The sequence below is a fragment of the Colletotrichum paranaense genome, assembly GCF_030867605.1.
Source record: "Colletotrichum paranaense strain IMI 384185 chromosome Unknown Scaffold_7.1, whole genome shotgun sequence".
NCBI lineage: Eukaryota > Fungi > Ascomycota > Sordariomycetes > Glomerellales > Glomerellaceae > Colletotrichum > Colletotrichum paranaense.
The window spans coordinates 1,747,802-1,760,155 of record NW_026848965.1 but is presented as its reverse complement, the minus strand read 5'-3'; the positions used below and the strand labels follow the sequence as shown (position 1 = coordinate 1,760,155).

The 12,354-nt window shown below is 54.6% G+C and overlaps 5 protein-coding genes across 5 annotated transcripts; all 5 read left to right on the top strand.

The window, feature by feature from the left end:
• Positions 1–3,321: 3,321 nt before the first annotated feature.
• On the top strand, positions 3,322–3,720 carry CPAR01_09419 (uncharacterized protein; the record flags this gene model as incomplete). The annotated part of the gene is made up of 1 exon (XM_060493684.1): positions 3,322–3,720. A coding segment is annotated over one exon (399 nt), but the record flags the coding sequence as incomplete, so codon positions are not given.
• A 1,543-nt stretch (positions 3,721–5,263) lies between these two features.
• Positions 5,264–6,381, top strand: CPAR01_09418 (uncharacterized protein; the record flags this gene model as incomplete). Its single annotated transcript, XM_060493683.1, has 3 exons — positions 5,264–5,458; positions 5,582–5,859; positions 5,910–6,381. The coding sequence occupies 3 exons, from the start codon at positions 5,264–5,266 to the stop codon at positions 6,379–6,381; spliced, it is 945 nt and encodes a 314-aa protein (XP_060347813.1).
• Positions 6,382–7,438: 1,057 nt separating this feature from the next.
• CPAR01_09417 (uncharacterized protein) lies at positions 7,439–7,923 on the top strand (the record flags this gene model as incomplete). The annotated part of the gene is made up of 2 exons (XM_060493682.1): positions 7,439–7,664; positions 7,808–7,923. The coding sequence occupies 2 exons, from the start codon at positions 7,439–7,441 to the stop codon at positions 7,921–7,923; spliced, it is 342 nt and encodes a 113-aa protein (XP_060347812.1).
• A 1,149-nt stretch (positions 7,924–9,072) lies between these two features.
• On the top strand, positions 9,073–9,480 carry CPAR01_09416 (uncharacterized protein; the record flags this gene model as incomplete). The annotated part of the gene is made up of 1 exon (XM_060493681.1): positions 9,073–9,480. One exon carries the CDS (start codon positions 9,073–9,075, stop codon positions 9,478–9,480), a length of 408 nt encoding a protein of 135 aa, XP_060347811.1.
• A 1,657-nt stretch (positions 9,481–11,137) lies between these two features.
• Positions 11,138–11,302, top strand: CPAR01_09415 (uncharacterized protein; the record flags this gene model as incomplete). The annotated part of the gene is made up of 1 exon (XM_060493680.1): positions 11,138–11,302. One exon carries the CDS (start codon positions 11,138–11,140, stop codon positions 11,300–11,302), a length of 165 nt encoding a protein of 54 aa, XP_060347810.1.
• Positions 11,303–12,354: the final 1,052 nt, after the last annotated feature.

The following is a 12,354-nucleotide window of genomic DNA, read 5'->3' as shown; positions in this document are numbered from 1 at the left end:
GGCCGATGGAAGTCGGTGTGTCGGTTGGGTGAGAGGGTTGGTGACACGAGCCCTTAGTAGCTGCGAATAGCCATCAAGGGTTGAAATCGCGACGAGGGGGGGGCAACAAGACGTCTAGAGATCGGATCGATGAAAAAGGTGCAGCAGTCGTGTCGCTAACTGAGGACGGCTGAAAGACCCAGCGAAAGATATGTATCTTGGGCGGAGGAAGAGATGCAATGATGGCTGACTCGGGAAAAGGATGCTTGAACGGAGAAAGGTCGTCGAGGGCGTCAGAGGAGTTCTAAGGGCCGCACTAGAAGGGACGAAGAAAGTTGTGCAAATGAAATGGAAAGCCGCAGCTCTGTCCTGTTTGGTGAATGGTCAGCGAGAATATCCAGGAAATCAAAAAACTTTGACTGTCTGTGCCTTGAGTCTGATACACAAGCTTCGTCGAACGATGCGTCAAGTAGTGACGGGCCGGTATTGGAGTGAGGAAATGCTGGGAGGCGACGTAGGCGACAGCGGCAGAGAAGGGGGTCCCCTGTGGTCAACCAATGCAGTGGCCATTGTGTAGCTCCAGCGCACCAGCATGGAGGAAACATTTGCTGCTGCTTGAATGTGGCCGTTTGGGACTGCAGTGCTTAAAACCAAGGGCTGGTCATTGACTGAGGCCGATTCGATCGTAGCACATGGGTGGCAGAACGTCTCCAGACCATACCGAAGCATGCCTTCTATCGATACCGCTTGTGGAATTCGATCGCATTTCGGGCGTCGAGTAGTTGGATGAAGCTTGTGTACCAGGCTCTCCAGGATGACTCTGGATAGATTGGAGGTTCGCACTGTTGGGATTGTAGCTTACCTTGAGGAAGGTGACCGTAAACAGGTGTGCGAATTCGAAAAGGACGGTGTAACTTGGAGGTGTTCCAAGTGTCGAGCAGCAGACGCGATCAAGTCGACTCGATTTGTTACGTTCTTGCTCAGTGTCGTGCACCTAAAACGTAGTCGGCCCTGTATGGGGGGCAGGCGGGCGGTTGTTGTAGAGAGGCGACAATCGAATTCGACAATATCGTGCAGTAGAGGAGATGAGAGATGAGAACCTGAATCCTGGGTTGTCGACGACTTTGGATGGAAATATCGTGCAGAGTCGAGGACAGGGAATTTCGTCGTGATACGGCGGATTCGGAGGTTTGAAAAGAGAAGAAGGTTTCGGGGAGGGGAGAGAAGGAGGAATAAAGTCGGACAAGAAGAATTTCGAGGAGTGAGAATGGATGGGACGGGTTGGGATGGATGGGATGGAGATGGGGAGAGAGAGAGAAATGGGGACGGGGGTGAGGATGTAAAGTGGAGAGAGGAATGATGGCGGCGTGCGTGTGAATGGAGGCGAGAGAGGGCGAAGTTGAGTGAGAGAAGGGTGGAAGGGGTGGTGGAAGGGGCGGTAGCAGCCCAGTAGTCGGGTGGTGTACGGAGTGCGGATAGGTACCTGAGGACCCAGGACTCAGGTAGCCCAGACGAGCCCGGTACCTGGCCGTGGTACCTTGTTCCTTGGGATGAAGCCAGTACCTATGCGGCAAAAAGCCGGTGACGGGTACTTTGAGGGACTGGGTAGGAGGACCAAGAAAACGGGGTGACAGTGACGGAGTGGACAGCCCGGCAGCAAAGTGGGCACTCATCGGTTCCATACTCTGTGCGGTGCACCTGGGCTGTCAGTGTAAAGGTACCTCCAGCAAAGTACCTCAATACTTTCCTACCGCCCTGGAGGAACCAGGCCAGAAGAAACAGGAGCGGGCCTGGAGGGAATTAAAAAAAACTCACACACTGCAGCAAGCACCACCCACCTTTTCTGGACACTAGGGGAATTGAGGAATAGAACATCGTGTCGATTGACGGTTCAGCAATATGAAGTATCTTTCGCTGACATTACGTAGTAAGGTATTATGTATTCTTTCCACACCAGAGGTCCCACGGGCAGCTTGTACAGTTTGAATGTACACCTCAGAGAGACAAGACGAGACGAGACGAGAAGGGGATTACAAGTGTTCAGCTGGCAGCACAGGGTAGGTACTTGGGGCAAGAGTACAGAGTAGAACAGGGCATTTGTAGGTACTCTGACACGGGCACCTTAACACAGGAATGACCGGTTGTGAGTAGCAGTGTTCGGATAGTGTATGTAGGTAGGTATGTACTCCGTACTCCGTAGGTCTCGCTGATCGTGGGATGGGCAGTGCCGTGTCTGGATGGCTCTATGTACTCCTCGCCGTGTCGACTGGTACAAGTAGACAAAAGAGCAATTTGGGACACATTGGCAACGGGGATGAGAAGGGGACGGCAAGAGTGGTGCTACAAGAGTATGGTTGGCAACTGCCCATGGCCACCCCCCGCTCACTTCGGTGGTGAGAGCCAGACACGGAATTACATAGTAGACTGGAATTACAAACTCGAGCAGTATGGAAAAAATGCGTTACAACGAAAATTAAAATAAAAAACATGATGGATGATCAAATGAGAAAAGGAAGAAAAAAAAACATGGGCGGGCCTTGGATTGGATCGAACGTGGAGACGACAGGGTGACTGGCTCCGACGGGACCACGACGCTAAAAGAAGGTACGGAGGTACTTCGTCATCGGGACAAGCGAGGGATCGATACGTATCTCCCGACCCCCGTTTTAGGACAGAAAAGGGCGGCACCGGATGATTGAGGACGAGTGTGGGTTTCAATCTTCAGATTGGACGTCAAAGTTGAAAGAGGGAAGGGGGCACTCTTGCCCCCGGCTCCACTCTCACCTTCCATGAGTCCACGACACGACACCGCTCCTGCTGCGAAGCAACCGGCCGGGGGGGCCACGCTGGAGGGGGAAGGAACTGGGCATCGACCAGTCATTAGCCGTTGTTTGGTGATGGTCCAGGGAAAGTGCTGCTGGGTGGGTGGATCACTGGACCGCCAACCGCCATTGTACACCTCACGCCGGACGGGCACTCACTTTCCATTTTGATGCATGGATTTATTTCACTTGCGCTCACCACTTTGTGAGTACCTATCTGTGTGTTGAACTTGGGTCAAGGTGGTGGTGGTGTTGGGTGAGTGAACTCTGCTGTCTGAGGCAGCAACATAATTGGCCTAGCTCTAGCATTGGATTCCCGATGCTGCACATCTGTCTCTGCCTTTCATTAACCCTCTCATTCATGGAGGGACGGCAGTCAGTCGGGTTGAAATGCCTGAGGGCAGCCAAAAACATGACTGGGACAGCAACACGTTGCAGGTGTATCCGTGCCTTGGGTGCAGGTGCAGGGGCAAGGGCTACTTGCCAGTTGTGACAGGGAGTTATCTATGGCTTTACAATAAAGAGGCAGGCAGGCGCGGGAGAGAGCAGGACTGCAGGAGACGTAGGCGGCAAAAAAGGGCAGGAAGGAAGGAGAGACCACGCTCGAGACAGTCGAGACAGTCGAGGCAGCGCAGGAAGCAGCAGCCCGAAGGCAGGAAGAGGAGCCACTGGCCAGGACTCAGGAGGGCGGTACGGAAGACAGGAGGCAGGGGGTGGGCCACACCTGCAGCATCGCACCTGCCCTGCACCTGCCTGCACCTCACTCCTGGCACTCACACACTGCAGGAGCGCTGGCCGGTGTCTCGCCCTCCTGCCTCTGCTCCCACGCTCCTTCCTGCTCCTGGGCTGGTTGGCTCCTGGTCTGTTGTTATTATGGCTTGTTGCTGGATGGCTGGCTGCCGCCCTCCTTCGAACCTGACCTTCCTGGCCAGTCCTGCTTGACCACTTCCTCCAATCAAATCGGGCTTGGTGGAGTCCAAGGCACTGCCTGGGGGTGCAGGTCTCAATGGCCCGAAGTTGGTGGTGTCTCTGTAGTAAAGCTCACGCTAAAACACAGAGCTGCCAAAAGTTCGAACCTCTCGTCATGGAAATGGAAGAACATGGACAATTCGGTGGTGTACCAGAGAGACTGGCACGGCGCGAGAGAGGTGAGACCGCTCTTGACAAGAGACGCTACGCTGTATCTGTGTCGTTGACTGCCTTTCTTGCAAACCATCAGTGAAATGACAGGACAAACTTCGAGTACCTACTCTTCCTGTCACATCGTGGCATCAGTTAAGACGCGGAGACTGCAGCAAAGTCGATGGCATGGCATGCACGTGAGAGGACCAACGGCAATGAGAAAAAGCAAAGCTGACTGTCAGATAGGCTTCATCCACAAGGAAACAATGGCAGCTCACAATACCTACCATCAATGGCAGCTTCGATCTGATTTCCATAGGCACCCGTCGTCCGGCACACGAGCACAAGTGACGACGAACAACAATCATTCAATAGTCTGCCGTATCTGCTGTATCTGGTCTACCTGGCGACGAACCAAACTGCCCTGGCGACGACGTCGTCTACATAGTACGCATAACACAGTAGTCGAACGCACACCAAGGCATCCGCACCATCTTGAATCTTTCCGAGTCTCCCTTCCCATATCCATGCGGATCGAGTAACCAGCACACCTCTCCCACCCCCGGGTGCGCCATGGAAACAAAAGCCAAACAGGTCATTCGGCGCGCAAGGAATAAAAAAAAAGTCGTTAATGGCGGTTCGGCTCTAGCGTTCCTTGAGAATGGGATGCCCCAGTCTCGCAAGGCTTCTAGATGTACTACAGAGTATTGGGCTAGCCTTGTGCAATTTATGCCAGTCGCCTGTACCTTGCATATGGGTCAAGGAGGCTGGGATGTCGCGACTATAGCAGGTACTCGTATCAACAAGATGCACCGAGGCAACCTGTGAGGTACCTTTTCCCCCCCTCCACCAGCACCGACAAGCATCATCTCTCTGGCTTGACCGCTGACCGCCTTGGTCGCAGCTCTCGGCACCTCTGAGATTCTCTGGGTCTAACCAGTAACGATTCCCGCGACCCCGTTTGGCGGCTGCATCGCCCTGGTCCTCATCTTCCACATACACACTTCATCCCTGAGAGCGTCCTGGGCAGCCCAGCCTAGGCCACAGACCTGACAGAGGACTGGTCCTTTCGATAGCAATTACCTAGCAACAAGCCTCCATACTCAACGAGTTTGGTTTCGCAGTCATCCACAGCCCACACGCAACACTCGCACCAGGGGCAAGGGCAGGGCAATTAACCAAGCACCAGTGTGACACTGGGCACTCTCTGCTCTCTGCGTCTCTGCCGTGGGCTCTCCGTGACTCCGTCTCTTGCTTCTGGGCAATGGCCTTTTCTTAATTCGGGGTTTGGCGAATGGGAGTTCAGGGCCCATCACACTTGGCCTGCATTTCCGACTGCAATGGGCAAGGGACAGTCTGAGTCGGTGGACTGTGCCCATCATCCGATCTGCTGGGTGATCTCTGTGGCCTGGTCGCCGCCCGAGGGTCCCAAAGACGGGCAGCACGCAGTTTGTCCTTCTCAGAGTGCGAGTCTGAGCTTGCACCTGTCTTCCCCAGCCAAAATCATCCCCCAGTCCGGTAGCCCGGACTCCCAGGTTTGCTGGGCAGGCTATGACGACGGCAGAGCACCCACTCACGAATCACCGTCACCATACCGACCACTAACGCATTGAACGGCCAGCGCCTGGCGGATATTGGCCGTGATGAGGCGTTAAGAGGTCTCGCTCCTTGTGCCTCGCATTTGCCTCACCTTCGGCCCATTGCTACGGTTTTCTTTGCCAGGCCCGCCTAGGATGAGATGGATCATGGATGGGATCGGCGCTGATCTCGACATGTTGGAAACACCACCGGTGAGCGAGGCAAGGGCTGCTATTCGTATGTGTTCGACTATTCGTACAACCATTTTCATCTCTGCGGCTTGCCTCGGGAGCATCGCCTCCGACACCACCTGTCTTGACCAGAGTACGCAGGGTATTCCCGTTGCAGGGTCAGGTCCGTATTGCCTTAGTTAAGCCGCACCGAGCGTTGAGAGGGTGCGACATCCAGTACGACGCGCAGTCAACTATTCGTATATCCAGTTCGCTTCATCGAGACGAGGCTGCCTCGTGATTTCATGTGTGCGTATCTCAGTCTCAGTTGCCTCCGTGCCTCTGTCCCGCTACCTGATCAACATTTTCTAGCAAACGTGGCAGTCAATTCCCAACCCTCTTCGGGCCACGCGGGCGAAACCCTGTCACGAAGTACAGAGGTTCGTAGCAAAACACAAAATGGATTTCCAATTTCACCGCACCAAGATTCATTCCTGCAGCTCATCAGTGACCACCAGTGCCACCGTCCATTCGTCGAAGACAGCGGTGGCTTGCCGGGAGCCCAGCACCTAGCCAAACGCGGCATTTTCACATTTGGCATTATCGTCTCTACCCGCAGCAAGGCCCAGCAAAAACAAAGCTTTACGGATACGTACTGCAAATGTGAGTATATTGCATTTTCATCTTCTGCCGGCTTGGGAGTTGGATGAGATTGCAGCGGAGGAAGAGAAATACCGCACGCTCCACTCTCCGAGGCACCGTCCTAGATACAGTGCCCAGACGCCTCTCTCAATTCAGTTCTGTCATCTACAGACTAGCAGCACACCCGAGGGTAGTTGAGAGCGGAAGGGCTCCACCGGCCAAACGTGACTGGCACACAGGAAACAATTTCACTCTGAAGTCTGGACGGCAACCGGTAGCTGTGTGTCCGGATGATGATCCTCCTACGCGCCTCACACACAAACCAAACATTGTCAGGCGCGTTGCTTTCACCAGTCTTGTCGCCTCGGATCGCGGCTCACCTCCGGCAGGGCAGTTGTGTTTCCTCCTCGACTCCTGCCACTGCAATTCAAACATTTTGCTCTTCAGCCTAAGGGTTTTTCATACAGGTTTTGAATACGGTTACAAAATTCTGGTGGTCTAGGAATCCTCCACCTAAGCCAGGCGCATTGCAATCTGGAGAAAGAAGCCATTATGCAGACACCGTACTGGACTTTCGCTTTCACGGTTAGCGAGTAGCTGCGACGCGCTCGGTGCTCTCGTGGCCCGTTAAGAGCTCTCAAACCATGTTTGGCCCTCGCCACTCAGTTTATTCAGGGGTCAAAAGGCTGGATCATCCGTGCCATCGCAGTACGGATACTAATTACCAGGAATCAAGAATTGATAATCCACTCAGGTGAGATCCGGGCACGCATCCAGGGCCATCGCTGCCGTGCAGCCAACAAACCATCCAGCTTCCCAAGTTCATGGTCTTCAGCAACGACGACCTCGAATCACGTGCCTTGGATACCAAGCCCAGGAGGATGGTTAACAGCGTCGCATCTCCAGCAAGTCAACGCACGCCGTGGTCACAAGTGAGACTTGTCTTCTCAGGCGCATGAACCAGCATTGCTACTTCGCACGCAACACGATACGGTTGACAGAAGCAAGATATTATCATCCACAACCTGGCGAGGCATCGAGGCATCGAGGCATCGACTTGGAAATGAGAAAGCCTCCCCAGCCCTGCGCTTGGTTGCCGCTGGAGACAATGCCCATTCCCCGGATATGAGCAGGCTGCATGGCTTGGAGAATTCAAATGTCGACCCTGTGATTGGGCAACCTCACAAACTCTTGGGCGGTCTGCATGGCCATCCATGCCCTACAACGTCCACGAATTTCCAGCCCTGCGTTCAAACGGCGCTCACCGTTGTATCAACGGGAAAAGAGGAAGAAACCCTTTCGAGACCTTGGAGTATCGTTGTGCCTTCGTCCAAAGTACACTATCAGCATGTCGTGGCAGTACGGACAGAGAGCTTGCTTCAAGGCCATTGCCATAGGTTGACGTGAGCTACCCTTAACTAGGAGTTCTCGTGTTCCCAACACCGGTGGCAACCTTCATTGTGCTTTGAAATGGCTCGATACCCGCAAATACAGTATACAAAGAAGAAGAACTTGGAAGTTGGAAGGGATTCGCATTGTTGCATTTCATCGCGAGTCAGGGTGAAGCTGACCCGCTGCTCGAGAAGCAAAATGTTGGCTCAGTCTTTTGAGACTCGGTGTAGGGAGTACGACCGCTCAGACGTTCGACCTATCAGGCGCCTTCATTATCACCAGCTCAAGACCGACCGGTAGACCCGGCTCTACACAGCTGCACGCCCCGGGGTGCAGCTGGCCAAAGACACAGTGCATCTTCTTTCTATCATGGATCTTTCGGCCTAGCGGTGCCCCCTTGAACGAGGTGTCTAGGGCGGTGCCTCGTGTTAACCACCCCGTGGACCGCCGCAAGTTCGCAACCCTAGGGGGGTTCCTGGCAGGCTGGCAAAGAATCTCCAGACTCCATCAACATGCAGGACGTGATACAACGAGAAATTCTCAGGCTCAGCCACCTGACGGGAACACTTTCACGAGGGAAGGCGCTGGCGATCTGAAGTGCCCTTCTAAGTCTACGGCATACAGCACCTAAGGTGTTCGACGCATTCAGCTGAGTCCGGTCCGCTGTGCAAGGCATTTTACGGAGAAAATTCGCGGTCCTGCTGTCGAATACAACAGGCCAAGGAAATACATAGCAAGCGGGCCAGGTCTGCCATTGCCAGGTCCAAGCTGGTTCTCCTGGTTTGGCACGCGGCTGGCCGTCACTGACATACTGCGGACGGATAGTGACACCCAATTAAGGCTCCCCTTGCACCGCCGCCTATTCTATGAATATCTCGGCCTTTCAACCGCGCCGACAACTGACCACGACGCTATGAGATGCTAGGGGTTTTGCTTTGGACCCTGAAAACCAAGTCTCAACACGGAATGACAGCCGGTCTCCCTTGGTCTCTTCCAAGGAAGGGTTCAGACTCCACGCCGAACTCTACGGGCAATCGTGTTGACAACTCATCCGCTATGAATGATCATCTGGTGGGAAGACAAAGCACTACGGAGTCAGAGTGGTGTATCAGGAAACCAGTCGCCCAGTCTCCGGCGAGTAGTCGTCACCTATTTGGTGTCACTAGGTTCCAGGCCCGAAGATCGGGTGGGATTTCATCACACCAATACCAACAAACTGCACCGAATTTTATCGATGGCCCACAGACGCAGAGAAGACGCAAAGGCTAAAGTGGTCTTTCTCCAAACTTGTCGTACCTGTCGTGCCTGTCCAAGGGTCCAACTCCACCATCCGCCTCTAGCGGGTGGCAGGGCACGAGGGCCCCATCATGTGGATGCTCAACCTGGGCCAGCCGAAAAGCTATCGATTCGACCTTTTTTTCTTTTCTGGGACTATTTTTGCGGCCTATCCTAGTTTCTCGATGGATCCCCTCTTTTCTGAGAGGGCACAAGCCAGCCTCTACAGGATTACCTGCAGAATGGGGCTTTTGGGCATCTTCACCGCAACTAGGTTCGAGGGGAACCCGGGCTGGACATGGCGAGAGCTCCAGAATCCAACCCGATCAGATGCCCCTCGCGGTCAGGACCCGTTGCGATACCACGCACTCTGCATCCGTACAGACGACGAAGACGCCTGGTCTCTTTCTGTACGTCTGCCTTTCCAATATCGTTCATTGTATACCAAGGACAAGGCAACCGCAGTTGCCGATGGCACCCTGACGCGGAGATGGCCATAGGAAGGCCCCCACACTATGCTCAACAGAGTGATAGGCGACAGCATCAAAGTCTCTAGATCGATTGTTAGGATTTAGCCAGCTTGAATCAGGGACACCGATCCGGGACGTTGACGATGTCAAAACTTGTCCAAACTTTCCGCTAGTCTTTGCTAAGAAAGAAAAAAATGCACGTCGACGAGAATTTTTCAGGGTACAACGTCAGGCTCCAGGCCGTTGTAACAATTCTCGGACTCTGTGGGCTGATCACGGTTCAACTCGTCATGGTTCGCGAGCGATCTTCTCACGTTTATCCGCTTCTCGACCAGATCTGCCCATAGGACGCCGAAGAAGGGCCTGTCGTCCGCTGCGGCTTTGGCGACAGCCAATGACGAGGTCTGCCGGACGCAACGTCTGCTCTGTCATGAAGTCTCCGATGCCTGCCATCGCCCGCGTTCTCGCCCTCTTCAGGGCTCTTGAGTACCTACCAAATCCCAGAGCTTAGAGGTCTGAAATGTACCGTTTCCTAAGTTTGTCCCGGCATATCGTCAGTTTGCTACCATATTGGTTTAGCACCAACACTCGCGTGCCTCCTCCCAGCCGCCCAGCCCAGCAAAGTCACCAAAGGCGGGACTGGCGTGACTGTATGATTCGACCGTCTGGCTAGGTACCAAGGCAGCGGCATGTCTGCATACGAGGCACGGCTACCTGACACCCGACGGTTCCGCGTTGCCAGACGTATCTATCCTCGGGACCTTTCATGAATGCTCCCTATTAGCCAGAGGCCATTTACTAATGTCACCATGTCTTGCCGTCTACAAAACATCCCCATCACTACCTACCAGCTCCAGGCGGTGTGGGGATGTTGTAGTGTGTTCCTGGATGTTCGCGGCTGTCGACATTTAGAAGGCGCCTCATGGAAGTTGAGGTTGCTTTGCTGACAGCATCGTCGTGCCCGCAGTCGGATCTCATAACTAGATTACCAGACTCTTGAACTCGTCTCGCCGTGCACATCAGCGGGAGTGCAGACGTACTGACACAGCGGTATGTGATGCGATCATTGCCCAACCAGCCACCTGCGTACGGATACTGGCCGTGGCAAGAAACGGTCTTTGGACTGCGGCAGTGCCGAGGGCAACACAAGTTTGAGCATCGTGACCCAGCTGCCTAGGTGAAAAGTCGCATAGCAAAGAAACCGCTCAACCTGACAGGTAGTCGAATGACTTGGAACCTTTCTCTTCGCAAACCCCGCAAACCAACCTGGAACTACTCCGTACGGGACTTTGGGGGGGCCATCTAAGTCTTCAAACTTCGACGCCCCCTTGGACTACCAACCTCTCCCCCCTGCCACAGAGCATCACAGCTCTTGGCGTTGAGAGACAGGGCCTACTGATTAGAAATGCCTTATTAGCGACGATTGGCGACCGTTGACTGGCCGGGTATCTGGAAACCGGTGGAGCGGACGGCGTGCACCGCTGTCCCAGTGGGGATATTCGAGAAGAAAATGCCGCGATTCTGCGTGTCTGTGAAGCCGCCAGTGTTGCAGCCCACTGCACTGAGCCCAGGTCACAACTAGCTATGACCAATCTGCAAGCGATCCCACGATGGACGAACGCCGCGACGGCGCTTGGGACTGAGGATCCAAACAAATGGACTCGAGTCGAAGGGGGGAGTCGAAAGCATGTCATGGACGGGTCCCGGGAGGAGCTATCGGCCCCAAGCCGCCCGCCTCTGCTCCGCACGACCACTCTCAATCGGGACCAGCAGGCGTTCGGCGGAGACGCATCACCATTCACCACCCATCCATCACACTCATCGATGTGTTGGTGCAACCCTCTTGACGTAGTGTTAGTCGCCACGCTCACAGCCCAGCCCGTGACCGATGACCCTACCTATCCGCCGTCAAATGGACCCCCGAATCGGCTCATCGTCCATCCCCCGAGTTACACCCCACACACACAAAAACACACGCATACGGATACACTATTAGTGAGAGGAGAAGGAGTGGCAGGGAGGCGCAACGACTAAGAAGTGCAGGCAAGGGAGTCACGGAGGGTCAGCCAAGGCTTCCAGAGTGAATCGACAACGTGCTAGAAGATGCACGTTTTGGTCTTGTTCAACGCCCGCCGTCATCTACGGTACGTGGACGGCCTGGCTGCGTGACCCCCAACTTCCGACGCTCGTTGCTGAAGCTGGACCTGCTAATATGGTTCACACCCACAACCTTCCCATGGTGACAAGGAACCTTTTTGACAAAGGCTCTTCCAGCCTGTCGCCCTACCTATGTCATGCCGGCCGTCGGAGGAAGGTTCATCAGCCGAATACAGCCCCCGCCGCCGATGACTGAGTACCTAGCAGACTCGGTCTCAAGCCTCGTCTCGGAGGTATTGGCCACCAGACCCAGGGAAGACGCGCTTGCTAGAGTGCTTGCAGTAGTAGTGCCTTGCCCTTGAGCGGAAGAAAGCGGTGGTGATGGACGGAGAAGAGTCGCGCGGTCCCTGACCTATTCCTGGCTTTCTGTCTTGGAAGATGTGTCTGCAGGATGTGATGGGTTAATGTTTGGAATTAGGTGAGTATCTTACCTCCCCTCGGCCACATGCATTGAGACGGCAAGCCTTTCTCGCGGACGACTTGGCTAGCATCCGGACAATATCACGCACCCGTTCACCAACGGGGTTGTTATCATGCCTCTGTGCCGCAGGCAGCTCAGCCGTTCCGCTCCGTCTCCAATCCCACAGCCGGCGATCCTGACCTCGCATCTTTTACACACACACACACCCCGCCCAGACACGCGAACACCCAGTCGTCACCGTCGTGTTAATCCGCCCGCCTGCCCATATCACTCAAGCGCTTACTACACATCCCCGTTGAGACGAGACGTGCGCGTTCAAGAGGGCG